Source organism: Phaseolus vulgaris, chromosome 3 (assembly GCF_000499845.2).
Source record: "Phaseolus vulgaris cultivar G19833 chromosome 3, P. vulgaris v2.0, whole genome shotgun sequence".
NCBI classification, from domain to species: Eukaryota; Viridiplantae; Streptophyta; class Magnoliopsida; order Fabales; family Fabaceae; genus Phaseolus; species Phaseolus vulgaris.
The window spans coordinates 43,877,969-43,892,551 of record NC_023757.2 but is presented as its reverse complement, the minus strand read 5'-3'; the positions used below and the strand labels follow the sequence as shown (position 1 = coordinate 43,892,551).

Below are 14,583 nucleotides of genomic sequence, written 5' to 3'. Positions count from 1 at the left end.
AACAAAGAAAAAGAAATTAATGATATATTGCTATCACTTACATGATTTACATGATTGAGACTCTTTCATCTTCCTCTTATATTAATTACATAATCACCACATTTTACTGTTGGAGTCTAAGCACCAGACTTATATTATCTACTCCAACCCAATAAATAAATTATTATCTTATACAATTAAAGTCAATTACGTTAAGATTCAACAATTGCGCTCTATATTATATTTATCAATCATGAATAACTTGATATAATAAAAGATAACAAACATCATCATAAAAAAAACCAGGCTACAAAAGCCTATATTATGATAAGCATAAATGAAGGAGATAACTTTTGAACATATACAAAGTAACTTTTGTTGGACTAATGACAATTAATGTATTGTTTTAATTCATAAAGTTGAAATTATTTTATGACAGCTATTATCTTTTATTGTTTTGCATAATTTTTTACAATTTGTATATTTCTTATGATGTTTAAATTGATTTTTTATTGTAAGATTTAAGGTGTTTTTCGATTTCGGTTATAAATTACTTTTAATTTTCATTGAATTTTATGCAAACATTTTTTTTAAGATTCAGTTAAAAATAAAAATTCACTTGAAATTCTGATTTACTTAAAAACTATAATATATTTTTTCAATTATAATTTATTTGAACTTAACTTAATCTCTTAACTGAAATACAGATGCTTGATATTCAATAGAGTTTATTCAATTATATTGATTATTTTTCTTAAAAATGAAAGTTATAATAGTAAGAGAAATGCATCTCGTATGTAGTATACCTAGTAAAACAATGAGGTTGGGAGACAACATATTTTGTCTATTTGTTTCTTTTAAAATCTTGTGGACATTGTTTATGAAGTTTCAACGTGCTTGGTCTTGAGTGCATGGTTCAAACATATCGCTATGTAAACTCTGGGTTGCAAACCAGATATTGCATTATACCTTATGCACATCAGAATTTACTTCCAATATGATATTATTTGGCAGGACATAATTTTTGTATTTTATTTCTGTTCTAGCAAAAAGAAAAGATTTCAATTACATTAAGTTTATCAGAAATACAATAATTTTTAAATAAATTATTATTTATCTTCTTCAATTATACATTTTCTTTAATGTTAAATATTATTCCTTCATTTAAACTAATTTCTAAGATCACTGATTAAGTAAAAATTATATTAATGTGCTTCATTCCATGATCGATATTTACAATCGGAATTGACTTATAATATCACAATCTCCTAATCTCATGCAAATGTTAATGAAACTAAATTTTACATACTTAAATAACTATAGCTCCATGATCGATATGTAATGAGTATACCATAATCGAGTTACATAACACCACAATTTCCAACAAGAGTAATGGACTTCTCCTACTATGAATATAAATGTTTGCAATAGAAGTTAGACTATATATTAAAGGTTAAAAAAATGCCATCCAATATGAAACTGATATGTATAATAAAATCAAAAGATTCTATGATAATTGTCTAAAAAATCATATAATAAAAATAACATTTATGAATTTAGAATGTGTAATTATTAAACTTGTTTTGTGGGTGTCAAATCCTTCTTCCGTGTGAAACCCAATATGGACTCAGTATAAGCACAGACGAAGAACTAAATGCATAGGTCACTCCATTTCCATTAACGGAATAAAGCCAAAAATACCAGAATCCATTATTACACTTCCAAGTTATACGGCTGGGATTTAGCACAGGTAGGTTTAAATTCAATCCCTACTATTAAATGCCGACATGCCATTTGTTCACATCAGTATCCTTTTCTAAAACACAAAAGTTTAATTAAAAACTAAGTGTAGCTACCATTTATTCAGCATGAGTCTACAAAAATAAAACAATTAACCCCTGTCACAAAACATTCTCCTGCTATCTAGCTCGGTAATCTTCATGAATTTAATGCAACAGTTAATTAATAACATAAGAAAAAAGAACAAAAAAATAATAATTTTAGTCGTTGGTACTGTTTTATTTTACATTTCGTGCGAGTTCAGTGCTCTTTGGCGCCGCATTGTGTTTGCAGCAGGCCAAATAGTGATCTCTACTCTCTCATATATGATATACGGTATTGGTTGGTCATAAAAGGAGGCTTGAAATATTTCAAAGAGTTTGAGTTGGTAAATGTATACTGTAGCACTTGCATAAGTGCTTTGTCGACCCTACTTGTGGCCGTGTGTAATACTCCTGATTTTGATGGAACATTCCAAATTCGTAGCTGAAACCCTCGCTTATAAAACCATTTGCTTACACTCTTGCAAAGTGCAAAAGTTCTCCACGAACACAGGCTCTATTCTAAATTCTAACCACTCTCTCTTTCTTTGCTTTGTCTCTTGTGAGAAATTGTCAAAGAAACGATGCCCTCTACTTTCTGTGAAAGGAATGAGGGCCACCCAAACGTATCGAATTCCCCGTTACAGGATGAGACCAACATGTTCACCACTTTGATCCCCAAATCCCCAACATGTCAACACCATCATCACCAAACACAAAATCCCCACAAAACCCATTTGTCTCTGGCCCTCAGCGAAGCCAAGTGCATTTCCAGTATATCTTTCTCCATGATCCTAACTGGCCTATTACTCTATTCCCGCTCCATGATCTCCATGCTCTTCCTCGGCCACCTCGGAGAACTCGCTCTCGCAGGTGGCTCCTTGGCCATCGGATTCGCCAACATCACTGGCTACTCTGTTCTCTCTGGCCTCGCCATGGGAATGGAACCCATCTGCGGGCAGGCCTTCGGAGCCAAAAGGTTCAAACTTCTCGGCCTCACCATGCAGAGAACCGTGCTCCTTCTTCTCCTAACTTCACTTTTCATCTCATGCTTCTGGCTCAACATCAAGAAACTATTACTCCTGTGTGGCCAAGAAGAAGACATAGCCAATGAGGCACAGTTCTATATATATTACACTCTCCCAGATCTTGTATTACAATCGCTGCTGCACCCTCTAAGAATCAATCTTCGAAGCCAATCAATAACTCTTCCTCTCACGTGCATCGCCGCTCTCTCCATTATCCTCCACGTGCCCATCAACTACCTCTTTGTCTCCGTCCTCAATCTCGGAATCCGAGGCATCGCGATAAGCGCTGTTATCACAAACTTCAACCTCGTCTTGTCGTTGGTTATTTACGTTGTGGTATCAGGCACGCATAAGAAAACGTGGCCGGGTATTTCCTGGTCGTGCTTCAAGGGGTGGAAAAGGCTCTTGAATCTCGCGATTCCGAGTTGTGTTTCTGTTTGTCTGGAATGGTGGTGGTACGAGATAATGATTTTACTGTGCGGGTTGTTAGTGAACCCTCATGCAAGCGTTGCCTCCATGGGGGTTTTGATTCAAACCACGGCTTTGATATACATTTTTCCGTCGTCTTTAAGTTTTGGAGTGTCAACGCGTGTTGGAAACGAGTTGGGTGCGGGGAATCCTGGGAGGGCGAAAATTGCGGCGATTGTGGGACTCTGTTTCAGTTTCGTGTTGGGTTTCTCTGCTTTGGTGTTCGCGATTTCGGTGAGAAAGGTTTGGGCGACGATGTTCACAGGGGATGGAGAAATCCTTGCTTTGACGTCGATGGTGTTGCCTATCATCGGGCTTTGCGAGCTCGGGAACTGTCCCCAAACAACGGTTTGCGGCGTTTTGAGGGGGACGGCTCGGCCGAAATTGGGGGCGAACATAAACTTGGGTTGCTTCTACCTTGTGGGCATGCCCGTTGCGGTGTGGTTGGGATTCTTTGCTGGGTTTGACTTCAAAGGATTGTGGCTGGGGATGTTGGCGGCGCAAGGGTCTTGTATGATCACAATGATGTTCGTTTTGGCGCGGACCAATTGGGAGGGTCAAGCTTTGAGAGCTAAGGAACTCACTTCTTGTGATTCTAACGAGGAGAAAAAACTAGTGGACGAGGAAGAACAAGAGAAAGAGGAGAAAGGTTTTTTGGGATCATGTGCCACCAAACAACCCTCTGATTTAGCTGTTTGATTGGTAATCACTCACAACTCATCACCACCACACTCTCTGCAGGCAGCAGTGGTTTATTATATTGAAGATTCATGATACACACAAAGATTATTCTTCTAGACATTCGATTCTTTTTTGTTCGAAAAGCAAAATCAAGGACAGGATATATGAATTAAATTTAAATGTATAATACCTTTTTTTAAATTGTTTCGATTCACACATTTGGTTTAGTTTTTACCTTTTGAAGAAGGGAAATAACCAAAAAGATCATCAAAGTTACTCCTGGTTTTTCTTTCTATTTTTTGTGGTAATACTATACAATACTCAATTTTTTTGTTTCTGATTGAGTTGATTTTGCGTTCATGTATTTCCTACTTTTTATGCTGATCAATTCTAAACGCCAAACCAGCTCCATGTCACGATCTTGCCACGTTCTGCATTCAAGCTATAATAGCCATTTTATAATGCTTAAATTAGAGAGCTGAAATTTGTAGAGAATGAATTCTCTTGTTTTCGTTTATTCGCTTTCTGATCTATCCCTAACTGAAAAGAAAATTTCATGAAAGAAAAAAAACTAAGTGAAATAGGTTACATGATTTTAACTATTTATTATTATTCCTTTTTTCTTGTCTATTTTTAGAGAAAAATATTTAATTAGTTATCTTTCTACCAAAATATCATAAATTCGTTATTATCTTTTGTCATTGAACATCAGATATTTTGTTATAAAAATAAAATCTAATAATTCACTTATATGTTTATAAAGTATTTACCAAATTTCAACCACATGATACTTGTTAGTCTCATCGATGGAACTGCTTAATTGAGGAGGAATGGAATTTCAGATAAAGGAAGATGAAAAGTAGTGGTTAGAACGGAGCCTTTACAGGGAGAAGGTATAACACAAACACAATAGAGGCCCGATCTGGAAACCAGAAGGTGAAAAGGAGGCAAAAAACGGTGATCACATCGGAGGGGTTAGAGATCCGACAAACGACAACAAGTGGAAAAAACAAATTTTTGAACATGCCAGAACACAAAAACGGAAGAGGAAATATTACAGAAACAGATAAGTGACACTGAAAAAGTGGTGCAGCTAAACACACAAATGGAGAAAAGTGGTGCAGACTAGTCAGGACCAGGAACAAGAAGAACTCAATATTATTGTACAACGACAAGATTCAATTTGGTAAACAATATTTCATTAGTGTACGTGCAATTAAGGTGTGCTATATATCAATATATTTTGAAATGGAATGACTTGAAATATTAGAGTTAAAAACTCTTCTAAGAATATTCACCTATTTTTGGACCCTTCTACTATGTCTTTTTTTATTAGTTAATGTGATCTCCTATTTAAAACGTTGTCAGTTCACGAGAACGATAATCTTCCTTTAAAATCGAACTCTAATCTCTTAAGTTAAGTGATGTGAGTTTGCGTCAGGTCAAGTTTATATTTATCTAGGTTAATTATAACCAAAAAAAAATATATCTTAACTAAAATAATTTTATCTTATTCTCTTTTGTATAAGTGCATGCATGTAATATTTTTTTTACAACTAAATTAATGTAATAATTGAGAATATGGTTTAAGTTTAACTTATTGAAATAGAATAGTTCATGAATTAAAATCAAGTGTGTGTTTTCACAATATGGATGTTAATTAGAATAGTTTTTCTTGATAAGTAACAAGCAATTATCAATTTGCATTTCCTCATAGGTACTTTTTAATTTGAGTAAAAATTTTAAAAGTAAAAAAAAAAATTAAACTGCAAATAAATATGCGTTATAATTCAAATAAACGGGTAAAGGTATAATATATTTATATTTTCAGAAAATATTCAATTTAAAGAAAGAGGTGGTTGAAATTTGAAACGAAAGAAGAATGATAGAAAATAACATTAAAAATTAAAGCTAAATAAAGTTGGAATGAAAAAAAGGAAATATTATTGACTGGAAAAAATGGAAATAATTATAATACTTTAAAATTTAAGTATATATATAATTATGAGTATTAAAAATCATATATTATAAAGATTGTCTTTCACCCCAAAACAATTATCTCCGAATGAAAATACCTATGAAAATAAAACAATTATATTCAGGTTGAAATAGAAAGTCAAATATATATAACATAAAAATTGACAATATTTTTTAAAATAATTAGCACGTAGATTTAACGATAATAAAACAATGTTTTCGAGTGATACTAAGTCATACATAGCCAGTAGAATCAAACTTGGAATAAAACAAGCATTTACCTTCTCTAATATGGTTGAACTCTTATGTCGGGTTATGGGCAACAAAAATTGACCAGCCGCACTTTGAACAGTATATATTCTTATGTCGATTATTATTATTTATTATTTTAAATAATATTTCGAACTAAAAAGTCTCATGATGCTAATTTGAAGAAAGAAAATTACTTATAGTATTCGGAATATTGGCCAAACTAGTAGTCTAATAACGCAGATTAATTGCATGTGATGATCTCCAAATGTATCAGATATAAGTTCTGTCATCTTTTCTTAATCTTCATCTCAGTCAAATCCAATTTGTTCTCTTTCAAGTAAACTTGTATCCTTTAAACAGGTGTTTTTTAACAGTCAGAAATAAAGAATATATCAAATTAATTACGTAATTGGCATAAAAAAAACAAATCAGATTGCAACATATCCATGATGCTACATTCTGCATGAAACGCTAGCCTGGATTTTCATTTTCATGCATAACACTGCATGTTGACCTTGTCAATGGTTAGTTGTTAGGATTGAAGCTTGTCGTAAAATTCACGTACAAAGGAGATGAAAACTAGTTAAACATGTGAAAAGAACTGTAGTGTCATCATAATCATGAATGGCCTGGGTCATGAAATGCCAAAGAAGGAAATTATTGAAGTAAGAAGCTGAGAAGAAAAAGAATCTGCACACGGCACACTTATAGGGATTTGGGATTGGAAATGATGAAAGCTAGTTGAAATTTGAAAACAGCGAAACATGCATCTGAAGTATATATGTTTGTTAACCTATGGTGTCCCATGAAACTGTCTTGTTGGTATAAATGAGTTAATGACCAAACTAAGGTGTTTGTGTTTTTTTGAATCCCATTTTTCCAACCCAAACTAACAGTCATAGTCGTACGCAACTTGCCAACTATGCTTTTCTATTTCTATACGCTAGATTAAGCTAAGAACAACAGTTTTTCGCTTTCCGTTGCTGCACATGGCGGATGGACGCAAGTTCCTTCTGAAAATTGTTTGAAATATTTTGTCTGTTTTTCAAACACCGATTCATATTTCAAATATTTTACGTACAATATTGAGGGCTTTTGAAAAATATTCATAACTGGAATCGCTTTCAGATGAATATGGTTGCCCCCATTTTGTTTACACACTATAGCTTAATCAGTGTAAATTTACGATCACAAGTTCTTTCATCTCCGAAACTATCTGTTCTTTGTGCACTTCACTGAGAAGAGAAGAAAGAAGAAAACAAGCAGACTAAGATTTGTATCTACGTTCAATTGATTATACATTGTTACTAACTAGATTTAATGCACTGCGTTTGGCATAATTAAGTATGAAAACTTATGTTTCAAAAAAAAATCAGTATATATATATATTGGAACTGTTTCAAAAAATAAGAAACAGTAAAGTAACCATACAGACATTAATAGTTATTATATTGGAAGAAAAAAATGTGTCACAAAATTACTTTTAAAATTTCAATTATATATTTATGATTTCTTATTTAAATTATATATAAATTAATAATTTTAAAAGTGTACGGGTCAAAATTAAATGAGTCAGTCATTCATCATCGGAAACCAACTAGATGAACTAGCTACATATAAATAGCAAATAAAGGAAATATGATAAATTGAGTGACAATCATGAAAATCCGGATAGCATCCCTACAAATCTCATAATTATGGGATAAATCAGCTAATACTATTTTATTAAAGATATTTGTCGGTTCATGAACGAGATAACTCACTACTAAACACTATAAATAAATATTGTTACACAAGAATAAGGTACGTTTTTTTATCAAATATATTATATACTCTTAGATAGAACACTCACTTCATTTATTTCTTTTATTAGCAATAATGAATAAATAAAATTGGATCAAAACAACCATCAAATACAGAACCGACCAAACTACTGTAAAACCAACCAAACTACTTTAAAAGTTCCAAGTCTAAAAAGCACACAATCTAATTCCAACTAAAACGAGTATAGGCACACCAAAGGTTCAAGACACCAATTTGAAAAAGAAAAACAAGCAGAATGAATATAAAAGATGAAAAGAACACTTCTAATCCCAAAATTCGAAGATATTAAATCGTAAAAAAAAAATCTTTATTTTTATCTAAGATAAGTTTTCCTTCTGTTGGAGATCTCACATCGACTAGAGATTAGAGCCTTTCATTGTATATAAGTGGGTGCAAACCTCAACCCTATGAGCCGGTTTTATGGAGTTGAGTTAAGCTTAAAGTCCACTTTATAATACCTTCTACCATTTTCCAACCATCCATATTAGAAGAAAACGGACAATAACATAAAAGGGAAGCAATTACGGCTAAGAATATATACTAGCTTAAAACTGGGATACAATGTTTCAAAGAAAAATCACCATCCATGGGAGGTTTTTAAAAGGAAAAGAGAAGTGTGAAAAATCCAAAACGTATCAATACTATGAAAATTTAAATATTGGCAAATTCCAGCAAAATAAAGTTGAACCTGATAGTTGTTCTCTCCCATTGTCTTCTATTTCCTTAGCATCTGTCTATGATAGAACCTTTAAATCATTATCTTCCATTCATTTTGTTTCTTCACTTTCCTATCCAAATGTATGTTTATTTTTTGCATGTTCCAATTCTAAGCATAACACGTTTTTTTTAATTGTAACACGCATGTTTTTATCTACAACCACTATAAAGAAAAAACAGCTATAAAATGGAAAAAGAATATTTATGGCCATTAGCAAGTACAATTGTATATTTACGCGTTAATTTTGTCTATTATTGTCCAAGAAAAATAAATTATATATGTTTACAGCTCAGGATGAACTTGACGAGAGCAACTTTGGGCTTTTTAATTTTTCTTGTATAAAATTTTCAATGAAAATTACGTTAAGTAATGCCGGCAAATTTGACACAAATGAATCTGAGTTTAATAGATTAAGCCAATAAGAAAAGGTTTAATTCTTGCTCAAGTTATTATAATCCACCCATTAAGGGTGGTGGTCATCTTCGTTCTAGAAGTGGCGGAGGAATTCAATTTTAACCTTTTCAAAGGAACTAAAGAGAAGATTACAAACCTAATTTTGATATTACCAGAGTGTTTAAAATCGATCCCGCAAAAACAATAACTAAAAATTACTTAAAAAACATATAATTGGACAAACTTCATTTTTTTTTAAATCTCACATCAACTAGAAATAAAGGTATTTTATACTATAAATATAGTTGTAAATTTCACTTTATAAACCAATTTTATAAAACTGAGTTAGACTTGGTGCGTTTGGATTGGGATGAAGGTTTGAAGGAGTGGATGTGTAAGAATTTAAGAGGATATGTGACTATCTGCGAAGTTGTTTATGATGTTTCGGTTAATGATGTTTGGGGGGCAATTTGGGTTGGAATTGTGAGTGAAATTTGGAAGCATAGGAACTCGGTCGTCTTTAATGGAGGAGTGGCAGATGTGTTAGAAGTTTTTGCCTCAGCACAAGTAAAGGTGTGGTCTTGGATTGCTGCAAAGTCCCGCGAAGTTTATTTTTCCTATCCCTGTTGGGTTCTGGATCCTTTGGTCTGTATATGGCTGATTCGGTAAAGCTAGTTAGCGCTTGGTTTGGTTGGTCTTTTGACCGGCGGTTTTGGGTGTCGAGTTAGGAGTTAAATTGTATGTGTGTTTGTAAAAGGGTTGGACCACCCCTGAAGTGGTTCTCATTTATTGATTTTTTATTACTGATAAAAAAAAAATGTGCGAAGTTGTTTGAATTAAGAGATGTTATAATGGATTTGTGAATATGATTTATTGAAGTTTGTAAGTAATGTAATACTTGAGAAGAAATTTTTAAAAAAAATTAAAGGTGTAAAACATAAGTTTACAAATTTATTCTTAGTATTAAAAAATATTTGAATAATGAATTATTCTATATTTGTGTAGATTTGAATTAATTAAATTTTTGTAAATTATTTTTAATACCATTGAATAATTACTTTCGAAAAAAATACAAGTTATGTAACATTTATTGTAGGAAGATTGAAACTTGTGATAAAAATAATATTATCAAAGTATAAATAAATTATTGTTATATGTAATTTAAAAATAAAAAATATGACTTATTTATTTATTAATTTTTATTTATTGTTATTAAAACATTATTTTCAGTATTTTTGGATGAAAAATTAAAAATTGAAAATTGTTACATAAAACAACAATTGAAATATTCAAAATTTTAAAAAATATAATAAAAAATTATTTTGCATTAGATTTAAATAATATTATTAAATATATTATAGTTTATGAAAATAATTATTATTATATACATTTATTATTTTATATAACTATATATATTTTAGTTATATTATAATTTTATTTTATTATTGTCATTATTTGTAATTATATGTTGTTAATAATAGTATAATTAGATATTTTTGTTAGATAAATTTATGTAATATTTAATATGAAAATTGATTATCCGTATAATACAAAGAATATTAAAATCGATTGAGTGTATGAGAATCGATTCTTTCTTGAATAACATATGAGTGTAAATCAATTTTTCTTTTCCTCTTTCTTAATTTTTAGTGTTTTTTCAGTAATTTCTTCTTCCTCTTCCTCATGCATGCATTGACAGTGTCTCGTCTCAGAGGTAGTTGTGTAGGGTATGTGAGTAAATTCCTTCAATCTTACGTAGACATCATCTACAATATCTTCATAGGAGAGAAGACTCGAGAATGAAAGACACTCGCTCCTCCATCCGTGCCAACACCTCCAAATAACTGGATACAAATAATGTTATCACCCGCTAGTCAATCCTTTCTCAAAGTTCATCTCTAAAAACAAACAGTGCCTTGAAGTTGTCAAGTGATTTATCAAACCTACATTATCATGTGCTCTTATATTAAATATAATTATAGTAAGCATTAAATACCATATATATAATACACCAAAGTAAGTGACATAATTCAATTTAGTAATATATATATATATATATATATATATATATACATTCATTTAAAATCATCTTTTCAACCAAAAAATGAAAAAAAAAAGTTTTACACTTTCATATGTTTTGTCTAATTCATGAATATAGGGACAATTGGGAATCATACATGAAATAATATTTTGTTTAAGGAAGAACACACATAAATAAAAGCATGAATAAAAACATATAATAAATTTAAAGGAGTTAGACACCTCAAGTTTTACCTTCATTCAATACTCAACAAATTATTATTACTCTACATACCATTTTAATGATAAAAATTGCAAATCCTCTAGTGCAACTTTTGTAAGGATAAAATTGTAAATTCTTGCCTGACACACAACTACCTAACTCTCCCAAGAAATTAATTGAATCCTGGTGACAACACTGGTGAACTCAACTCTCTTAATTTTTTATTTTTTAAACTAAAACAATTATTGGTAATTAATTATTAATAAAAATTTATAAAGTGATAATTAAAGTAATTTTTATTATTAATAAAAATTATAAATTAATTTTTAAATTAGTATCAAACCATTAGTTACAAAAACATTTATCTACTAATTACTTATATTTTAAATTAGTCTCTATTAATCTTGTAGATACTAATTTAGAATCTAAAATACTAGTAGCTAAAATCTTTGTAGCTAATTTAAATATCAATTTATAAATTATTTTATAAATTTTTATTAATAATAGAAATCATTTTAGATACTAATAATTTTTTAGTCTCTAAAATAATATTTAATTTAGCTAATATATTATGGACTAATTATTTTGATTTCTAAATTTGAATGCTATTTAATGATTTTATTGTATTGTATATGAAGTAAATAATTTTTTTTGTAAGGAACATTTCCATCTACATAAATGATATATACTTCAATCTCAGAAATTTGAACAGCAACCAGGGAGGTTTGATGGTTTGAATAGCAAAGTTCAAACGACAAATAGAAGTCTATTAGCCCAATAAGGTTTATTCTCTATTGATATATTTGTTGAAATTTTATTTATTTATGTTATTGTAGCAAAGACAGAGAGACAGTTTCTTCTTGCACCTCCATATCTTCTTCTGTCACCTTCATACACAATATGAAAATACATTTTTATCTTTCTTGTGTCACTTCCACATAATAGTTTCCGAATTATGTAATCTAAAAAAGTCATTTGAAAAAAGACTTCCAGATTATGTAATCCGGAAAGTAATGTGAAAAAAGACTTATGAATTATATAATTTAAAAGTTAATTATAAATTTAAAAATGAATTCTACGAAATTCAGAATATTATAGAAAGAACATTTTTTTAAATTCGAAAATTTATGAAGTTGGGAAAAGAAGATATGGAGGTACAAGAAGAAACAATCAGAGGACAAGTACAACTTAAAGTACAATATATATATATATATATATATATATATATATATATATATATATTTTGATGGATGATAATTTTTCTCTAAATTAAAAATATATGAATAATAAATTGTGTCCTACATTAATATAATTGATATTATATTTTAAAATATATATTGTCCTATTTTTTCTAATTAAGGCATTCATTTTATTTTTCTTTTATACTACAAACATTTTTAAAAGGAAAAAATATAATTATAAAATATAGTTTTTGTAGTTTTAAAACTTTTTATATATCTAAGTTTTCAAAACTGTTGTTTTATGGTGTTTATTTGTATAAATTAAAATGATGCTAGATATTTATAAATATATAATAATCTTAATTTTGTATTAATATTTATGTACCTGCATGTATGTCTATATATAATAATTTTTATTAATTATTTTTTAAAATAAAAAGCTATGTGAGCTTTACTTTAAATTTAAATGGCTTGAATTATAATTTTTTTTAAAGTAATATATAAAAGATAATGTGTTAAAATTGTATTAAAGAAGACATTGTTTATATTCCTCTGTATAAATTTTAATTAACAAAAGATAATGTGTTATACATTAGAGAATATATTGATTGTATTCCTCTATATTGTGAAATTAAAAATATATAATAATATATAAAAAAAAAACATTATAAATAGGATGTCAATTATTACTCAATTCTCACTGCACTACACTACACAAGATGTTCAATTCTAATAAGAGAACAGAAACACTATCTTCATAACCACAAATACCAACAAAAAGAATTACTTTAATTTATTTTATTACATTTTAAAAATAATATTACCAATATATTAAATTGATTATATTATTAATGATTATTTAAAAAATATTATTTATTATAAAAAAGCATATATTCATAATATTTAATGTGAAGAGATTAGAAATATCTCATAAAAAATAGAAATAATTAATTGTTCTAAACTACATTAAGAAGAAGAAGTGTAATAACACAAACATCATGCATCATAAATGAAGCAGAATATTCAGTGTAATAACACAAACATGATACATGAAACAGAATACAGAACATTTCAGAGTGTGCTGATAAAGAACGAATAGTTTTTCCCGGGTCAGTTCAAGTGATTGGCAAAGGAAAACAAAGAGAATACTTTGATTTCAAGGGATTGGCAAAGGAAAACAAAGAGAATACTTTGATTTTTGAAACGAATAAGAATAACGCTTTATTTCAAATTTATACCTATAATTTGTAAGTTTCCGAAACTATAATTACTTATATGGACCCTACTCACCTGCATCAAAAGAAAAAGAAGAAAAGAGTCACAGCTAAGCATAACGTACACAGACACACACAGCAAAACCTATTCGGAGGCAGAGATCTTCCAACAGAGTCATGAAATTCCATATTTTTTTTTTCGTCCCTTTTTTGAAGCTTTAAATTTTCATCTTAATCCTTAAAACAACTTTAAATTTTCATCTTAATCCTTAACTTTCAATACTTGTCTACCATGACTTAAGAGTAAAACCTTTTGTGCAAACAGTATTTACCATTTTCTTACATGCACAACTTGTAAATAAATAGTCCAACATTGTATGAAAAACAAATCAGGAATTGTATTAATTACAATTTCTTTCTAAAATGAAGATAGAGAAATAAGAAGTTTTAGAAATAAGTTAACTAATATAAAATATGATAGAAAATTTGTCAGCAAATAACATTAATTCCAAGCAAATAAAGAATGCAAATGACATTAATTTCAAGCAAATAAAGAATGAAACTCCAGCAAAAATAAATAAATAAATAAAGAATGCAAATGACATTAATTCCAAACAAATAAGGAACGAAACTGCAGCCATCCAATTCTCAAAGCTACCATAGTTTCTTAACTTTTTCAAGTCAGTTTTTACTTCACTTCTTTTTCTTTTATATCCTACCATTAAACACCTTTACAACACATTAAAGGTATAACATACTAAAATAATAATTTGAATTACACATTAGTTTAATTTTCATTTTCAATC

At 29.4% G+C, this 14,583-nt stretch overlaps 1 protein-coding gene across 1 annotated transcript; it reads left to right on the top strand.

The window, feature by feature from the left end:
- Positions 1-2,276: 2,276 nt before the first annotated feature.
- Positions 2,277-4,311, top strand: LOC137807984 (protein DETOXIFICATION 49-like). Its single transcript, XM_068608869.1, has one exon. It carries the CDS (start codon positions 2,384-2,386, stop codon positions 3,992-3,994), a length of 1,611 nt encoding a protein of 536 aa, XP_068464970.1. The 5' UTR covers positions 2,277-2,383; the 3' UTR covers positions 3,995-4,311.
- Positions 4,312-14,583: the final 10,272 nt, after the last annotated feature.

What these genes read in the sequence shown, in the direction of transcription:
- LOC137807984 (XM_068608869.1), top strand. Translation starts at nt 2,384, where the DNA reads ATGCCCTCTACTTTCTGTGAAAGGAATGAGGGCCACCCAAACGTATCG.